At 43.0% G+C, this 18,907-nt stretch overlaps 1 protein-coding gene across 8 annotated transcripts; it reads right to left on the bottom strand.

The window, feature by feature from the left end:
* Positions 1-1,638: 1,638 nt before the first annotated feature.
* On the bottom strand, positions 1,639-18,838 carry VPS11 (VPS11 core subunit of CORVET and HOPS complexes). 8 transcript variants are annotated; one of them, XM_033919082.1, is made up of 17 exons: positions 18,702-18,838; positions 16,510-16,762; positions 15,976-16,124; positions 13,400-13,535; positions 12,610-12,773; positions 11,086-11,333; positions 8,644-8,845; positions 8,114-8,265; positions 6,696-6,882; positions 6,195-6,338; positions 5,867-6,049; positions 5,377-5,538; positions 4,542-4,681; positions 4,148-4,350; positions 2,964-3,135; positions 2,668-2,890; positions 1,639-2,497 (listed from the first exon to the last, which is right to left on the bottom strand). In XM_033919082.1, the coding sequence occupies exons 2-17, from the start codon at positions 16,655-16,657 to the stop codon at positions 2,333-2,335; spliced, it is 2,778 nt and encodes a 925-aa protein (XP_033774973.1). In that variant the 5' UTR covers positions 16,658-16,762; positions 18,702-18,838; the 3' UTR covers positions 1,639-2,332. The 8 variants fall into 8 exon arrangements, with proteins under 8 accessions (XP_033774973.1, XP_033774975.1, XP_033774971.1 ...); XM_033919084.1 differs by having other exon boundaries at positions 16,510-16,676; positions 18,702-18,835; XM_033919080.1 differs by having other exon boundaries at positions 16,510-16,782; positions 18,702-18,834.
* Positions 18,839-18,907: the final 69 nt, after the last annotated feature.

Genomic DNA, 18,907 nt, shown 5'->3' on the forward strand with positions numbered 1-18,907 from the left:
TTTTTTCACTGCAGACAAGGTTGGACTTCCCCCTTTCCCCTTGGTTCTGTTCAACTGATATCCAGCTAAGTGAGATCCTTACCCCGTGGCTGTCTTGACCTTCCTGTATTTCTTCGCCCTTCTGTTTCAAATCTTACGATTCATTACTTGTAACCCTGATGGCTGCTGTCATAGACAGGCTGCTGGGCTTGATGGACTTTGGTCTGGCTCAGAGGATATAAGAATGCCTTTGTTTTTCCTATATCTCTTGTGGGTGCTATAATCAGTAAAAGTAGCACTTGGACCAAGAAGGCTTTGTATTACAAGCTTGCAGTTTGGCAATCGGAACCAAGAGCTATGTTTCTTATACCATAATATACCAGCTTGTATGTCAATTTGATTTATTAAATGAAATGAATAATGAAAGATATCCACAGCCTGCTTTTCTCTATCATAGCATCCTACTACCTGTTGTTCATGTAGGTTGGGGTACAGGTAGGTTATAAGCAACTAGGAAGTGGAACAGTCACTGCGATGGTTGTTAAATAAGCCACTGAGGTCATTCTGCAGGTTCCTTAATACAATAAATGCATGCCTGAAGCAATTAGTCCATCCCTAGTCCTAGGCCTAGTGGACTATTGCAACATCCTCTACCTACCATGCCCCGGAAACATGATAAAACAATTACAGACTGTACAAAACACAGCCCTCAGATTGATCTATTCACTAAGCAAATTTTACCACATCACCACTGCCTACCTAGACTCACACTGGCTACCTATACAAGCACAAATTCAATTCAAATTATACTGTCTATTATTCAAAGTAATAAATGGCACTGCCCCCACATACCTAAACAATCGCCTAAATTGGAACCATATAACGAGACAAAGGAGAACTCAGACCCCGTTTACCTATCCCCCATTCAAAGGTACTCAGCGCAAGAAGATGTATGACATCTAGCGACGCAAGCAGCAAAACTTGACCACTCCATCTCCAACATGCTGACAACAATGAGCGACTTCAAATCATTTCGAAAAGAAATCAAAGCCCTGCTATTCAAAAAATTTATCTAGATATCAAAGCTAAGCTTATAAATTTAAGGAGGTGTGGGGACCATTATTAAATTATTATAATGAATAATTTACACTTTTCCCAATTTTAATACACATGTGGATTTGGGGTGGGGGGGATTCTTGGTTTTCCAATATTAATATATATATGAATGACATAAGATTATTTTCATGTGGTATATTTTAGTTGTATATGAATTTGGGGGGGGGGTGGGTGTTAAATCTTCTTGTTGTAGGATATTGTAGATTTTCAAGTGATGTTGTACTATAATTGTTTGATATTTACTGTACACTTGATGTAAGTTATAAAATGAATAAAGAAATAAAAAAAAAAAAAAAAGATATCAAACACATCCCCTTGTCTATCAAAGTTTCTACCACTCTTGTAATTTTCCCTTCAAAGTCTCAATCATGTAAACAGCTCCCTAAATTGTAATTTTCCTGGAAATGTCCAGTTATCTTCTTTTGTAATCCGCCTAGAACTTTAAGGTACTGGCGGAATAGAAGTCACTAATGTAATGTAATTATAGTTGCATATGCATAACAGGAAAAGGATTATGGGTAAGGATAAAGGAATAGACTCAGATTAGTTACCAAAAGTGCATTTTATAGTAGTACTTAAATACATAAGAATCTGAAATACATAGCAAGTGCTAATCAAATACTTCATAAATTGGGAAATTGTATACCCACTCGTTTTAGCAGCCACTGCACTGAGAAGCCTTGTGCAGGAGGGAAACATCATAGATGGACAGTACACAGCTTAACTCAGACTTCAGCTACCAGTATTTATAGAGCAGTCACTCCTTCTGGTTAATGACTACAGTGTGAGGAAAGCTGAGTTCTATAAAAATGCTCAAGCTTTCTCTCACTGCCAGAGCACTCAGTCAATGAGGAACACACTCTGATAAGCAAGAGGCCTTGTGATTTGGCTACATGAGATCAGACCTACATTTCACATTTACAGCAAGAAGAAATATCTAACTCAGCCACAAGAAAGACTGTGAAATTCAGAGTAGCCAGGGTTATTGTGTACATTCCAGCAGCACCACTGAGAGGGTAGCACATTACAGCACGACAGACTCTAGCAACCCAGTTTTCTTCAAGAACTCATCCAGAAGCTTTCTTGCTTGCCTGCTGCTCCACTGTTTGACCTTGTGGTTGATAATTCCTAACTAAGGTCTCTGATGCAGAAAAAGGATGCCCAGCTTCTTTCTACACTCCATGACAGCGCTTGCCAGTCTGGAGCTGTTGTACTGGGAAATGGATGGCCACTCTCCCTACATGTTACGCTTCATATGAATGAGCAACTCTCTCTGCAGACCAGCATCGACTGCCACAGCAGGCCTGCCTACTGGTGGGTCTGTGATGAGTGTGAGTTTGTTGAAGACTCCACGGCCAAAATAGTCGGCTACCACTGCAAAACCATCACTGGAACATTTAAGCTGCAAGAGAAGAACCAGCTAAGATGAAACAAGAAAAGAAAAGGCAGTCACTGCAGACATGGTGCCAGATTGAGACAGGGTAAAGATGATGAGCCTGGGAATAGCCAGGAGCAAGTTAGCGATCATGGAGGGCACTGGAAAGGGGAAGGGTAGTCCTGCAAGTGGCTCACCTGGTGTTGGAACTGATCATGCAGGTCCCGCTTCTGCTCCTGGGCTCTGATCATGTCCATCACTTTGCGGTTCTCAGGCATACAGGTGGGACATTCTGCATCACTCTCAGCATAGCTTTCAAAGCAATGCTGGTGGAAAGAATGTCCACAAAGGAAATGCACAGATGGCAGCTCTAGGCCACTGCTGCACATGCTGCATTTAGTCTTCTGAAATATCTTGGGGCTGATATGAACAGAAAAGTTAATGTTACCATCTGTGCTGCCCATCCTCTCCCTCCATTCACCTCAGGACTCACCTTGATTTCAACTCTTGAATTTCTTGCCGGATTCGGGAGGTTTCCTCTCGGTATCTCTGGATGCGCTGTTCATCCAGTTCCGTCTGATTGTTCTGCTGCTGCAGTTTGTTGATGAGATAATCCTTGATGACAGAGAGTGTGGCTGTGGAGTTATGAGCCAGAGTCTGCACCACTAGAAAACAGCAATAAACAGGGGGAAAGAAACTCTCACAGAAACATAGAAAGATGACAGCAGATAAGGGCTATAGCCCATCAAGTCTGCCCACTCTATTGACCCACCCCTTTAAGTCTACTGACCCCCTTAATTATACTGCCACTCTACTGACCCGCTCCTTCAAGTCTATACCCTAGTGACCCTATTCCTTGACTTGACCCTCATAGGGATCCCACATAGGTATCCCATTTATTCTTAAAGTCTGGGATGCTGCTGGCCTCGATCACCTGCATTGGAAGCTTGTTCCAATGCTCAATCACTCTTTCCGTGAAGAAGTACTTCCTGATGTCTCCACGAAACTTCCCTCCCTCTCAACATCTCATGTCTCATCTTAGCATTGGACCAAATCAAACAAATGTAGGGGTAAGACAGATAGCTTTTCCAACCAGTAAACTTTGATTCAAATGACTCTTTGACTCAACATGGAGCCATGTTTTGGTGAAAACCTGCCTGCCTCAGGAGTCAAAATATATGTAGTAATCCAATTCTACTGGATAATCTTCTACACAAATGACCAAATCATCAATAGTAGTAGCAGCAATTGGATTACTAATTATATTTTGACTTCTGAGGCAGGTGGGTTTCTGTGTCGAGTCAAAGAGTGTTTTGTCTCATTTGAATAAAAGTTTACTGGTTGGAAAAGCTATCTGTCTGAACCCTATTTTTGTTTGATTTGGTCCAATCCCTGTTTTAGAGGGTTTCCTTTGCCTTTTTGGCTTTCTTTACCCTTATCATCTTAGCATTGAACATCATTATTTGAGTAGGCCCAAGAGTCAGGGAAAGTACAGAAATGCAAAGTGAAAACATGTTTGCTAACAGTAGAATTCTGTTCTTTACTTTTCTGAAAACAGTGCAACTAAGGTTCAAAATGCTTTACTGAGGTAGTTGGGCCAAAATTGAACAGAGAAAAAGTAAAATGTTTTCTCTATCAAGTGCTAGTGATTTGATGGCTTATATTTTACTTTCTGACCTAGAAGAGGTGGCATGAGGTTCTTCTTCTCAATGTGTCTCAGTACAGCTGTGATATATTCTTTACAGTCCTCCTCATTCCGAGCAAAGTAACTGAGAGCCTGTTCCCACAGGCAACTCTGCTGGTCTCCGTAACGCTCGCAGACCTCAATCACCTTCTGATACTGTTCATGCTGCATGTGATAGTGCATGATCTGCTGGAATCTGAAGAAAGAACGTGCAAGCTCAGCTTCATTAGCTGTACAGAGCAGAGGAGACATGCATGACAGTGAGAGACAGAACAGAAAGGGAAATGAAAGACGTGCAGAGAGGGAGGGGCACAAAGAAAAAATAACAAGCCTTCCTTTGTCAGGGCTAAACTCCCAAATGCTAATCTCAGAAATGAAATATCTTACAGCTTGCCCTGCTCATACAGGTACAGCACCCCATCCTTGAAGTTGTGCATCTGACACAGGATTAAAGCTTTATCAAAGACTGTCTTGAAGTGGCCACTCTTGAGAAGGGAGATAGCCTCATCCTGAAGTTTCTGCTTCACCTGCACAGAAAAGGAGAATGTAGGTGAAGTCATAGAGTGCATCTGATATGTTTCAAGTGTGGCTTTTCTGAAAATTACACACACATTGAAGGACAGGACAGATCAGCAAAAACAAGTGGAACAAAGGGCTGATAATGACCAATACAGAACACTTCCTAATAAACATTGTCTGGCTGCCATTTAACTTAATTGCATCAGGCTCGCCTCAGTACTGCCCATGCATGCAGGTATGCACAGGGTAATCCAATGGTATTCATTCTCAATCCTTGAGGGCTAATGACAGGCAGGTTTTCCAGATATCTAATGAACATGCATAACAAAGATTTGCATAAAATGCAGAAAGTAAGCATGTAAATTTCCTTCGTGCATATTCATGAGAGATATCCGGAAAACCTGACTCATTAGCAGCTCTTGAAGACAGAATGAAGACTACAGGGATGGACCAAATTGATGCAAGAAAGAATGTTAATTTTGTTACCACCACCCCCTTTTGCACTCACAGACTCTCAAAATGACTCCAAAGAGCAGTGGAGCTACTTCCACCCTCTTCCTTCCCCAACATGGCACTCATGGTAGTCACCTTTTCCTGCCTTGTGAAGGCCTAAGGTACATGAGCCTATCAGCCATGTCCCATATTGAGAGTTGGGCAGGAAGCAAGCCAGGTGCAGTTTTACGAGGATAAAAGCACCAGATACCTGTCCATCTTTCTCGTGTGCCCAGTTCTGAAGCCGAAGTTCTAAAAGTGTGTCGTAGACACCTTGTGGAGAGTCTGGCTGAACTGCTGTCATATGCTCTAGGAACACTTTCAATTCACAGGGGTTATTTGCAAAGATTGGAATAAATTCTTCAGCATAAGCCTGAAAGATTAAGTAAAGGGCAAAAGGTTACAGATTCCTAGATCCTAATGGCTGTCAGAAGCCCCTCCCCCTCATAAGCCGACATCACCAGATGAGAAACACCTAAAACAGAAGCATGAGACTGTCCTGAAACTCAATTATCCAAGAACTGTAAAAAAGTCACAGACACTCAGCTCCAGTCATCAGATCATATGAAAAGCACTCTTTTGGTTGTGTATTGCTTACATGTTCATATGCAATATTCATTTATTTTAGCGGTCAGTCAGAGTCACAGTAACTACATTCCACCCGTCTAATAGTTGCATTTAAGAGACCCTCTGTTTCTTACTCTCTTGCCCTCTTGTGCCCCCTGCTCCTCTCCATGAGGGTGGTAATCTGTGCAGAGGGTTTTCAGCAACTGGGTAGTTTCACTAGGTACATGGTGCATGAGAATTTTGCCATAGCGCTTCATGTTGCTCTCAGCCTGGCAGAAAGGAAGCTTGCCAATATAACTCAATGCCTCCTGGTAATTCTGAAACAAAAAAAAGAAAAGGAAGTGAAACCTGATCTAGGTTAGCCCTAGGAATTATCATGGACTGTTTAAGAGTTTTACAACACACATATACAATCGATGTAGCCTGAGATTTGGATCCCTTCCATCCACTTATAATATATACCTTGAGATCCTCCAGCTGTATCTTTAAGTACCACTCATGATGTGCGTGTTTCTCTGCCAGGTACACTGCATGTGTACAATACCCTGTCTGCCGCAACACCTTTATAGCTGTCTCCACATCAAAATGGACTTCGCTTTCGCTGGCCTAGGGAGACACAGGACCTGGTAATGAATGGTGAGAAGTAGCAAGACAGGAACACATCATGGGAAAGGACCAGAGCCATACATACACCTGGTACAGTTCACTGAAAGAACTATAGGCATACAGCAACAAGTACACCCCTGCCACCATGTACTGAGCATACTGCCACTATACCAGAACTTCCCAAACTGTAGGTTGGGATCCCCAAATAGGCTCTCCATAGGTCCATCATTATTCTGCACCTTCACGAAGGTCACAGAGTTAATCTGGCAGCAATTGTGTCATAGCTACAAAAAGACAGCAGTATTGCACTATACCAAGAGAAGTACTGGAAAGCAGTAACAAGTGCCAACCAGTTACCTTGATGAAACCCTCAAGCTTGGCACTGTCCTTCAGCTTGGTGTAGCAGTTCAGCAGTAGTGTGGTATGGTCAGCATTTGCCAGTGACTGATGGTGCAGTGCCTGCAAGTATGCTGTCAAATTGTGGATACGCTGAGCATCTAGGAACTTCCTGATTACATAGGAGGGTTCCAGTTTCCCTATTGTCCTAGAGAGAGAGAAAGGGAAATCAGAAACACACAAAGTAGATGCTGAGGCAAGCACTTGGGGCAATGGGGGGAGGGATTCAGTAAATGGTGCCCAAAGTTAGGTGCTGGGATGATTTGCACTAAGCTAGTATTCTTTAAAGGGCACTCCACCACACAGGGTAGCTTTTATAAAATACTAGTTTATAATGAATTTTGTACCTAACTTTGGTTGTCAGCATTAATGACTGCCAAAACCTGCTATAAATGTTAGCACCCAATTGCATGCCCAACTTCAGAAAGCGCCTCCTTTTCTCCCCATGCCCCTCCCATGGCCACACTCATTTGGAGTTGCAAGCAATGAAATTTAAGTGCATATTTTATGTTTAAATAATTTTTATTGTATACCTTCCCAACAGCATACATACATCATAAGAACATAAGAAGTTGCCTCTGCTGAGGCAGACCAGAGGTCCATCTCGCCCAGCGGTCCGCTCCCGCGGCGGCCCATCAGGCATATTGCCTGAGCAGTGGTCCCTGTCTATTTCTATAACCTACCTCTACTCCTACCTCTACTGAGAACAAGTCATCAAACAAAAATCACATTATATACAATGATCTGGTTCCTCCCAGCCATTCCAACAAACCGTAGTATATAACTTGGTAAGTATTTTTTAGAATAGAGCCTAGGGCAGATGTATGCATAAGTCCAAATTGTTGATGGTTCATTAATTAATTTGCACACAGATCTGCACGCTCAACTAGGCACCATATATAGAATCTGGCCCACAATGCAACATACACAAATGCAAAATACCTATTTCTTAGAAGACAGATCACAAAATTGCCAAGGATGGTTAGATTGTATGACCAATAAATTTAGAAATACTATATATACTTGAATATAAATTAAGTTTTTCACCCCTTTTTTAGGGAGGGAAAAAAAACTTTTCTATAAATCCTTCTTTCTTTCTTCTGTGGTGTCCCTCCTCCTCCCTCCACCACCCGAATTGGAAGAGCTTCCACTTATTCCATCTTTCCGCCTCCGGGCCTATAATACTAACCTGGTGGTCTAGTGGCACGTTGGGGCAGGAGTGATCCCCACTCATTTGCCTCTGTAGTGAAATTAGCACAGGACTCACTCAACCATTCTTCCCTGTTCAGCATGTACTAGAAGATCCATCACTTCACCCCTCCCCCCTTAAGTACATCTAATGCAATGAATATTGCTTTCACCCAACCTTCCATGGTTACCGTATATATTGCTGAATGGCTCCATCATGGTCCCCTTTGTTATACAGATGGTCTCCATATTGCCTGAAGATCTCTGACAGACCATCACTGTCCAAGTGTTGGCTCTTGGCCAAGTTAATGGCCATTACAAACAAGTTCTTCTTAAACAGCATCTGCAATATACAGAAAGGTGCTCAGAGAATCATCAACATCCTTATAAATCCTCCTTCCCCCCCCCTTCATTTACTGGCTCCTGGTGTACATTTAATTTGTCAAAGGTAACTGTACATCACCCCTATCCTCAGATTAACATGTTCCATCCTTTTATTAAAATGCTGCCAAACTTTATCATAGTTCAGTTAACCTTGCCTCTCACCCTTTGAATCAGAGATTTGCCATCCCTTCACCAGAAGATACATGATGCAGGACTCCATCAAATGACAGCCACCTAATATCCCACAGCCAGAGGATGGCAGTCCCTATTCCTCCCCCACTAAAGCATATCTACTGTTCCCCATGCACAGAGAGGAATACTGGTGTAAGTTCCTTGCCTCCAGCTTGGTCTGTGTGTCTCTCTCCTGCAGCATGTGCAGCCTCCCATCCCGGGTCAGCACATACAGAGACCCCCACTCTGCCAGCACGTCAATCACATCCTCGAACACGCAGCTGTATGCAACAAATTTATTGTACAAGTCATACACACTTAGGGTCTGCTTATCCGAACTCTGGCCCTCGCGTCCTGCAAACTCCGACCTGGAAAGAAACAGAAAGCTTAAAACCCTTGTCTCTGCTTTCTCTGGATCATCATCCAGCACAATCATAAAAGTCACAGAGTGAAAAACTGACATTTGATGTTTTTCACAAATTAAGCTAATCAGATACTTCATAAACCTTTTGCGAAGTCAAGTGCATTTGGAGTCTTTACCTAAGTACAAGAAAGGGTTTCTGAAACCAGGTATGTGGTGATGATGCAAATTGTTATTTGGATGCAGGATGGATAAAAATAAATTTTTTATTTTATTTAATCAAAGAAATTAAAATTTTTTGATTTACCATATATACTCAAATATAAACTGAGATTTTTGGACAAAAAAAAGTCACCCAAAAATGGGGTTCTCAGTTTATATTTGAGCCTCCTTTGGATGATGGTGCTTTTCTTCCTCCCCTCCCCACCCAATGACCAACAATGCTATTTTCCACTCCTCCAGATCCCCGACACTGCTTTCCTCCACCCCCTTCCCATGACCGGCACTGCTATCTCTCCCCTCTCCCGATGACCAGCACTGCTAGCCTCACAAGACCATTGGTATGTCCTCCTCCCCTCCCTGATGACTGGCACTCCTATCACCTCCCCCCCTCCCGATGACCGGCGTTCCTATCACCCCCTTGATTGACCAGCACTCATATCCTCCATTACCTGCCCCCCTCCGACATCGCACTTACAGTCTTGATGCTTTGGAAGCCAACGCTTTGTGTTGGGCTGAAGGACCTTGAGCATCTGCGTATGCTCAAGGCCTGCTGGCTCCTGCCCTCTCCAGGATTCTCAAAGGGAGTCCAGCAAGCCTAGGGCATGTGTTGATGTTTTATGTGTTATATATTCATGTATTGCACTTTTGAAGTATGGAAAATCAATAAAGAATTTAAAAAAAACAAAAAAACTTTTTCTTCTTTTCTTTCCTTTTCTATTTTGAATGGTGTTCTTTTCAAAACTGTTTTGAATTATATATTGTAAACCACTTGGATCCTTTTTGGCTATATACACGGTATATAAAGTTTTAAATAAACATTTAGCAAAATCAAAAACAGTGAATAATAAAATATCACATTTATACTGGGACAATATTTTTTAAAATTAAAAAAAAACAAGGGAATAAAACACAGCTATGAAAATCCCCCATTGCTACTCCAAAATTTGTACAAAAAAAGGGAATTCTTGTTTTTAACTTTTTATTTCTTGGTCAAACAAAACTGCTACAAAGCCCATATTGAGTCCCAGAGATTGCTCTTACCCAAAGAACTTCATTCCATATCCAAAGAACATTAACTGGAAGTGCCCTGGGATCAAACTGCACATGTTCAATAAAATAACCTGAATTTACCCTGCACTTCTGTATAATCTGCAGAAAAGAAGGAGCAACATAAAAATTGTTTTGCATTATCCACACCTTTGTATTCCTTATTGGGTGTTCTGTTGTGAAGTCAATGGCAGACTTCAGTCACCAATGCTGGCACTCCCGTGCATGCTCAGTTTATGCTGCTTAACTGAGTACGCTAAGGAGTGTGGGTATAGGCGACTGAAGCACACCACCAATGCTAGACGGGAGAAAAAGCAGAGTAAACTGATAAAAAGGAAAGTTTTAAACTCCTGGTAGTTTGTTTACAATGCTCTAAAGAAAGTCATATATTGTGACCTTGAATGTAAAGATGAGTATAATCTGCACCAGGCATCTCCTGACTGTAAAAAGGTATACAACCCGCAAGTTATATTTGTGAAAATACAATGCAAATAGGTGGCATATAAATATATATATTTTTAAATATAGTGACCTTCAGAAGAGGGTAACAATGATTTCTTTAGTGGTGACTAAAATGGTGTGGTAGATGTATTAGTCCACTTTTAAAGGTAATACACATACATAGAAATAAAGCAAAACATAAAGGAAATGATTCTGATCTGAAGAAGGGTTACTTTTGAAATGTACTCAAAAAATGCATTAAGTTATTCCTTTATGTTTTGTTTTTTTTCTATATATTACCTTTAATGGTGAAATAAATACTTTATAAGTGTGAAACTATTAACAGCACTCTGTTCAGAAAGAAATGTCCCTCACTAGAAAGAAAAATGCTTAAAAAACAATGTTTCTGTAAGCAGCAGTTTGCAGGTCACATTGGAACAGAAAACAACAAGCATGGATCTACAGCGCTGAGTTTTGCCACACCTTATTCCATATGCTCGTATCTCCACACAGACACAGAATTGTATGGAATCTTACTTTGGTGAGACCTTATTATCCTTGGACACAATGATAAGGTATCCCCGGTACCAGTGAACAATCAGCTTCTGTCCATCAAAAGCAAAACAAGGTCCACGCTCATCCGGCTGGTATAAGTAGACACATTCGTTCCTTGCCACGATGAATTGTATATCCTGAGAAGGATCGCTGAGTGCTGAGCAGCGTAATCCACAGCCATGCCTATCCAGCTCTATCCGTGGGTAATCTTTCTGTGACAATTCATAGGACTGGGTACAGGAGGAATATGTGATATTAGGCCAAAACAGTCTATAGACCATTATATTAACCCCTGTCTCACCCTACCTATTTACAACTATAAAAACACTGCTTTCTACACCACTTCAGAGCTTATTACTTCAGTCACACAGATGTGACTGATTTATCTATTGCCATTTGAAATTTTGATGTGAAATATTATTGAGTCAATAAAATTATCCATAAACATACGAATAAGTAAAAATGAGGAATGTGAAAAACTGAAATGCTTGAGTGGAGATTTTTTGTAATAATCAATGCTGATAAAAGCATCAAAAGATTTACTTAAAGTCTAGGAGCTGTATTATTGAGGTCAGTTTATCTCCACAATATATGAATGAATTGAATGTCTATATATATGCCCCAGTAGCACATCTGAAGCAGAACATTTTTTTGTTTTGATTTGTACTCGTGTAGTGATTTTCCCTCTAAATCCCAACATGACCCTAATTGTCTGTCTCTAAGTCTTCTCCAGCATACAAAACCTCAACCTCTCATTCTTTATCCTCCCCTCCCCATCCCCCATGGCCAGCCTTCAGCTTGCTGCTCCCACCCCCATGGCTTATTCACCCCTTTATTCTGCCCCAACCATCCCCATCATGGCACACTCACCTCTTTACTCTGCCTCCAATCTCTACACCACCCCCAGCACATGATTCACCCCTTTACTCGGCCCTTAATATCCTATTGCACACTTGCTTTTTTTCTGGACTTTTCTCTCTTTCAGCCACAGCAGTAGCTCTGCTCACTCTCTCTTCCCCCTCCCCGACCAAGCTCCCATGGTGAGGAGAAAGTGACCCGCTGCACAATAGGTCACTAACTCCTCCTATGCCTACTTAGATCAGACTGTTTATATGAACTGTGGGATCACAGTTCACATAAACAGTCGAGCCTAAGCTGGCATAGGAGGAGAAAGCGACTCGATATGCAGCAGTTCACTTCCTCCTCTTCTTGCCATGGGAACTTAGTGCTGGAGGGGAAAAGAGCAGAGCCACTGCTGCCTGTGCCTGAACTGAATTCCGCACAGTCCTTTTTTACTGTGTCCTGCTGCAGACAGAATGTCACGAATACACATAAACAATGCACAGTGTAGCATTCTGCATGCCCACACCCCATGCTCAGCACCCCACAAGCACATGCAAACAGTGCATACTCAAAATCCTGCAAGCAACCACATGACAATGCCCAGAAGAGAAAGGCACATTTGTTCAGCATCCTGCATGTATTCAGGCTGCAGCATCACTTTACCTGCACATTCTCTGTGGTGACAACAAATAAGTGAGTGGATTTACCAGCCTGGCGGAAGGCGAGGCCAGTGATTGGATAATTGCCTTCTTGCAAAATATAGGTCTTGCTGTGTCTGTCCCGAGTGATGTCCCCTTTTGTGAGTACCACACTGCCATCTGTGAAACCTGAAGACAGACAAGAGACAGAATCCTTGGAATTTCCACATCTTATTTGTTCTTCAGATAGGAAGGTTTCTAGGGACATATTCCCTCCCCAAAATTATCTGGGGTCATGTTTCCCAATCTCACTGCAATCAGCTCTACTCTATTCAACTGGGATGATATCCTCAATGTTTTTCTGCCCTTCTGGGACATCGATCCTTTTTCCTCCTAAAGCAGTGTATCGCAAACTGTGTGCCTCCTGGCGAGGAGGAGAGTCGTCTATGCCTGCAGGATGTGCCTCTTGTGGTGAGAGGCACATCCTGTAGAAGTCAGCCGGCGTAGCTGATTCTCCTCTTGGACGGCGTCTCTCCTCCTCTCTGCACCTCCCAAATCACTGTAACGGTGAGGTCGTGGCCAGACGGGCCTCTACCCATGCGCAGAAGCGATGATGTCACAAATATGTATGACATCATCATGTCGACTTCCAGGTGCCTTCCAGCCGGAGCACTGGTTTTAGTGTACCGCTGACCGGAAAAGTTTGCGAGACACTGCCCTAAAGTTTTCCCTCTCTTTTGTATTGATGAGTATTGATCCTCTTGATAATTAGCATAATACTTAAGTTCCTGGACATTCTTGCCATAGTCACATACCAATGGCCATGAAGTTGAGATTTTCATGGACAGTGAGGCAGGACACCACTGTGGGCTTATTTCCTGGTATTGCTGGGAAAATCCTAGTGCAAAGAGGGTTTCCGCCATCTCGTTTCTCCAAATTCCAAACTTTAACCTGCAGACAAAGTAGAAAGGAAATGCTTTATTGGATAAATAACAGTGTAATACAGGGGTGCCCACACTTTTTTGGCTTGCGAGCTACTTTTAAAATGACCAAGTCAAAATGACCTACCAACAATAAAATTTAAAAAAACACAAAGCACACTGTACGTAGAGAAAATGTTAATTATCATTTATATTCGGGATTTTTTCAAAGAGGTCAAGGCAGATGACTTTAAAATATGCAATGTCACCTCAGGAAAAACTATACAAAAATAGAAAAATATACCTCCTCCCTTTTTACTAAACCGCAATAGCAGTTTTTAGCGCAGGTCTCGACGCTCATAGGCTCCCTGCGCTAAAATCCACTACTGCGGTTTAGTAAAAGGGGCCAAAGTGCAAAATATAGACAGCAGATATAAGTTCTCACTAAATTGAAAATAGAATCATTTTTCCTACCTTTGTTGTCTGATGATTTCATGAGTCTCTGGTTGCACTTTCTTCTGACTGTGCATGCAATATTTCTTCCCTCCTTTCTGCCTCCTGCATGCTTCGTCTCCTCCAGACCTCATTCCATTCCCTAACCAACATCTCTGTCCTTCCATGAGTCCAACTTTTTCTTCCTCTCTCCCTGCCTGCCCCTGCTACCCAACAAATTCCATTCCTTCCCCCTTTTCCTTCCTCTCTCCCTGCTCCCCTCCCCTTTCTTTCTTTCTGTCTCCCTGCCCCCCTTTCTTTCTTTATCTCTGCTGTGTTTCTTTCTGTCTCCCTGCCCCCTTTCTTTCTTTCTCCATGCTCCCCTTTCTTTCTTTCTGCCTCCCTGTCTCTCCTTTCTTTCTCCCCAAGCCATCACCGGGGCTGTCATCTGGAAACAGGCCCCCATGCCACCGCCGACGTCTGGGAACAGGCTCCCAAACTACTGCCACCATTGCCGCTGAGTTCTCCCTGTTTTCCGACGCCACAACAGGCCAGCAGCCTTCCCCCCTGACGTCAGAATTGACGTCGGGGGGGAGGGGGGGGTGAGGCTGGCTCTTGCCCGGCGCTTCTGTTTTCACTGCTGGCCTGTTGTGGTGTTGGGGAACAGGGAGAACGCAAAGGCAACGCGAGTATTGCAAAGCCTGGGAGGGTTCCGCGATCGACTCGTGTTGCCTTTGTGATCAACTGGTCGATCGTGATCGACCTTTTGGCCACCTCTTATATTTTGTAGCTGTTGTCAAATAGGGGGTAATTCAATGCCATCCCAGCACATTCACAGAGAACTAGAAAGCCTCATTTTTACAATCTGGGGTAACATTATCCAAAAAGATTTTAAAAATTAATAATTCCCAAAGAATCTCAATAGAAGTATTCTTCACTGCAAGGCCCAGGGCCTATAGCAGCCCCTGCTGACCTTGTATGGCTCCGAGTCTTCCCCCTATACATAATAGCTGTTCTGTTTTCTACCTGTACCACATAAACTCTGTAAATTTGAATTACATACTTCCCAAACAACCACACTTTTTACATGAGACAAAGAACAGTGACGAAATCAGGGTAGCTCAAACTCACTGAAGAGTCATGTGGTGTTAGAAGAAAACAGAATAGTTGTTCTGGAGACCAACAAGCCTCTGAATAAAATATAGCAGGATGAAAAAGCAAAGCAAGGGGTCAGCTTGAAGGGTGTTGTGGGTAGAAACATGATGATGATGAAGGCTGAAAAACTGAGGTCATAATCAATAAACTCTAGCTTCAATTACTGTTGTGTTTTGCACAAAACTATCCTATCTGGAGACATTGCCCTAAGTAGTACCTAGTAGCAGGATTTCAGGCTCATGATTTCAAGTTTCCTGAAGGTACCTGGGAAAACTGAGTTCTAGCCCTGGTGATCTTACAGAAAGTTGGGTATATAAATTTTAAAAATAAAATAAATAAATCTCTCTCATGCATATCCATCCAAGTAGCTGTGGAGTGTTCACAATAAGTTTCAGAAGTCCTGCACTAGCTGATGATAAGTAGAATGAACTGGGAAGACAGATTCCTAGAAAGTAGCAAATTAATACTCATGATGCCAAATCTCAGCCCCAGTTCCAATCCAGCTGGAAACCCAAAGGAAAATGGGAAAACTGCTCAGTTGACATCATAAGGAAACTATATAGTAAGATTCCATGGGGAGATGGGTATTTAAAGAAACATCTGAACAGATTTTGTTATGTATTCTATCTTCAACATTTTTTTCCAAGTGACCTAGAAACAAACGGCCTCTTTTACAAAGCCGCGCTAGCGGCTGCTGCACGGCAACAGCCCCGAAGCCCTTTAAATCTCTACAGGCTTCGGGGCTGTTAGCACGGCTTTGTAAAAGAGGCCGAAAGTCTTAGTGTACTTTTTGTTGTTTGCATTAAATCTTCTGATGGAATGATTGCTCTATAGTTTAGGTGAAAACAAAGAATAAGTTCTACTCATTTCAAATGCTGACTTACCAGAGGATTAATCCCTTCCTCATCTTCACCAATAGAGACCAGGATACTATGCTGTTTCAGCTGATATAGATGTGTTACTCTTAACTTGTATGCCTGGAAGGAGCTGAGCTGCAAAGCACGAGACAGAAACCAGATCTGACCTTCCATATGTACACTCCAGTTAAGGAATAATTGGAAGCCACATATATCATTCTTTGTAGGGGAAAACATATCTTTCTCCAGATCTCTGGTTGTATACAGCTGCTTTCATTGAAATAGAATCTCAAACATTTTTAAGAATCAGACTCTTCCTGAAATAGTATAAAAATTCCACTGCTCTGGTCAAAACCATATGCCTCACCCCTTAACACAAGGGTAGTCAGGGTTATCAAGACAGGGAAGAGAACATGCAGTGTCCCCTGCAATACTGTGCACAGGTACAAAGACATGTGCTTCCTGGCTCACTGAAGCATGTGTGCAGTGACCAGGGCTCCATGATTATCATGGAATGTAATGACCCAACTTAACCCACTTTCCCTTCCAGTGAAAGGATATCACCGAAGATGAGGTTGCCCCGGCCAGAGTCGCACACAGTGATGGATGAAGGCAATGAAAAGAACGTCCCGCTGCTACTATCTCCCGGCTCCTGCACTGTCTCCTTGTCAAAAAACACAAACCGCCGCCACTGTAGATAGGCTGCCATCTTTCCAGCTTCCACACCTCTGTCAGGTGACAAGTGCGATCACATGACTTTAGCAAATGAAAGCATGTAGTAGTTTCTGCATTTATCACTTGCTCCTTCTATGGACTTCAACAAACAATAGGAATCTGTCAAACAGGAGAATGTCACACAAATGGATGACACCTGCACCAACCCCAACTCTCCCAGATCTTTATAATCAAATAGCTAAGCTTTAACCAAGTAGGCTCAGGTCACAGTTCAGCCTATGCATGGTGGCGCTAAGGACAGAGGGGCAACTGGAGTGCTGTAGAAAGTATAGCAAAGAGATGGAAAGTGTTGGGCATGGCTTGTTCATGCCTGCCAAGGAGAAGAAAAGAGACAGGAAAATGAACTTGTATTTCTGGGGCAGCAGAAAGCCATGCAGTACAGATGCATGCTGATAGCTGAAAAAATAGTTTGTACTGCAAGCTTAAGACACTCTCTACTGAAGGCTAATTTTGCACAATAGTTTATATAGTAAATACAGTGCTCCAAATAAACTCTTTTAATACAGGTTTTTAGTAGGAATTTAAGTCTGTGAATTAGGGTTAACTCCTTAGGAATTATCCTCAGTAACTCCAAATATGGTGCAAAGTCAGCCACTGTAAATGCACCATGGTTTTAGTTTCACTTTTCATTAGCTGAGGTCCATGTATGTGGAAGCTATTTTCTTGAAGGTAAAAAATATATTCTGGCTTAGATACTATAGGTTTAGCATAGGGATGCAGACTGCTACTACTATTTATTATTACTATAGAGCTACCAGACACACATAGCGCTGTACATCAAACACACAAGAGACAGTCCCTGCTCTAAAGAGCTTACAATCTAATTATGGAAAGACACATTGTCAGAACTTGGCAGTCGCCAATCTCCAGCAGCTCTCACTGGTTCGTATTTATACAACCAAATATGAGTTCTGCTTTGTCCGAAGCATGGGATGAGTTTTTTGCTGAATCTTTTCAGACAATTTCAGTTTTGGCCAAAAATGCAAAAAAGCTGTTTCATTCGGCCTCTAGTTCTGGAGGCCCTCTTTTTGACATTGGGTCCCAGGTATGTACTGTACCTACTTTACCTACACAATGCGCCTGCCTGCCCAAGGGCTAGGGCTGCCAACTTTTTGACAGAGAAAATCCCTGCTTAATTCCCCTCCCTTGCCCCACCTTAAGTGTCTTGCCACATCTACTGTCGCAGCCTTCCTTTCACCCCAACCCTCTACAACCAACTGTCCCGGGATCTCTTTTCAGGATCCAGATAGCATCGTTCCCTCTTCTTCCTTCTCCTCAGCTTCCTCTCCCCCTGTCTTTCCAGTGTCTCTCCCTCTCCACCTACCGGGTCCTAAAACGTGTTTTTGCTGACAATGGACAGCTGCAGATTCAAGCAAGCGACTTCTGCCTGCATTGGAGCCCTTCCTTCGGCCGCGTCCCGCCTCCTATGATGCGACTTCCTGTGGCTGCGCGGGTGAAACGTGACCTAGAAAAGCCCCCCCCCCCCCCCCAACAGGCAGAAACCGCTTGCTTGAATCTGTGGTTGTGGGCATATTTCGGAACCCGGGAGGAGCACGGACAGAGGGAGAGACACTATACCAGCAGTGGTTCCTAACCCTGTCCTGGAGGAACACCAGGCCAATTGGGTTTTCAGGCTAGCCCTAATGAATATGCATGAAGCAAATTTGCATGCCTATCACTTCCATCATATGCAAATCTCTCTCATGCATATTCATTAGGGCTAGCCTGAAAACCCGATTGGCCTGGTGTTCCTCCAGGACAGGGTTGGGAATCACTGCGAGTAGAGGAAGGCAAAGTACTTTGGGGTCAGGGACAAAAAAAGCCCGCTTTTCTATTGCCGGTTTTGAGGGTCTGCCGGCATCCGGCCTGACTAGTTGGTTTCACCTGAGGCAACCCCCTTTTAGGGGTTCTATAGTCACAGTACTGTATATCAAAAAGGGTCAACACTTTGAAGACATCAACATTACTACCACACCCACCCTTGACGTCCCTCATAACGTGTACCAATGGGGACTCACTGAGCACTTGGTGACGCTTCCGGTTGCCGGAACGTGGTCCAATGAATAAAGCCGCTCTTCTGTGATTAGCGAGTGAGGGAACGCAGGTGACGTTAGGCAGTCCAGTCACCAATCGGAAGGCGCCGCGTTCCGCCCTCTACGCGAGACGCCGGGTCTGAGGGAAAAGTAACAGGTTTATTTATGCAGCTGTGGGGGGGGGCTGCCTG

The sequence above is a fragment of the Geotrypetes seraphini genome, chromosome 13 (genome assembly GCF_902459505.1).
Source record: "Geotrypetes seraphini chromosome 13, aGeoSer1.1, whole genome shotgun sequence".
NCBI lineage: Eukaryota > Metazoa > Chordata > Amphibia > Gymnophiona > Dermophiidae > Geotrypetes > Geotrypetes seraphini.

Excerpts from the sequence above, each read along its gene's own strand:
- VPS11 (XM_033919082.1), bottom strand. The coding sequence starts at position 16,657 with ATGGCAGCCTATCTACAGTGGCGGCGGTTTGTGTTTTTTGACAAGGAG. Across the intron at positions 12,774-13,399 it reads TCTCAACTTCATGGCCATTG|GTTTCACAGATGGCAGTGTG; the intron begins GTATGTGACTAT and ends GTCTGTCTTCAG. Across the intron at positions 4,682-5,376 it reads CACACGAGAAAGATGGACAG|GTGAAGCAGAAACTTCAGGA; the intron begins GTATCTGGTGCT and ends TTTTCTGTGCAG.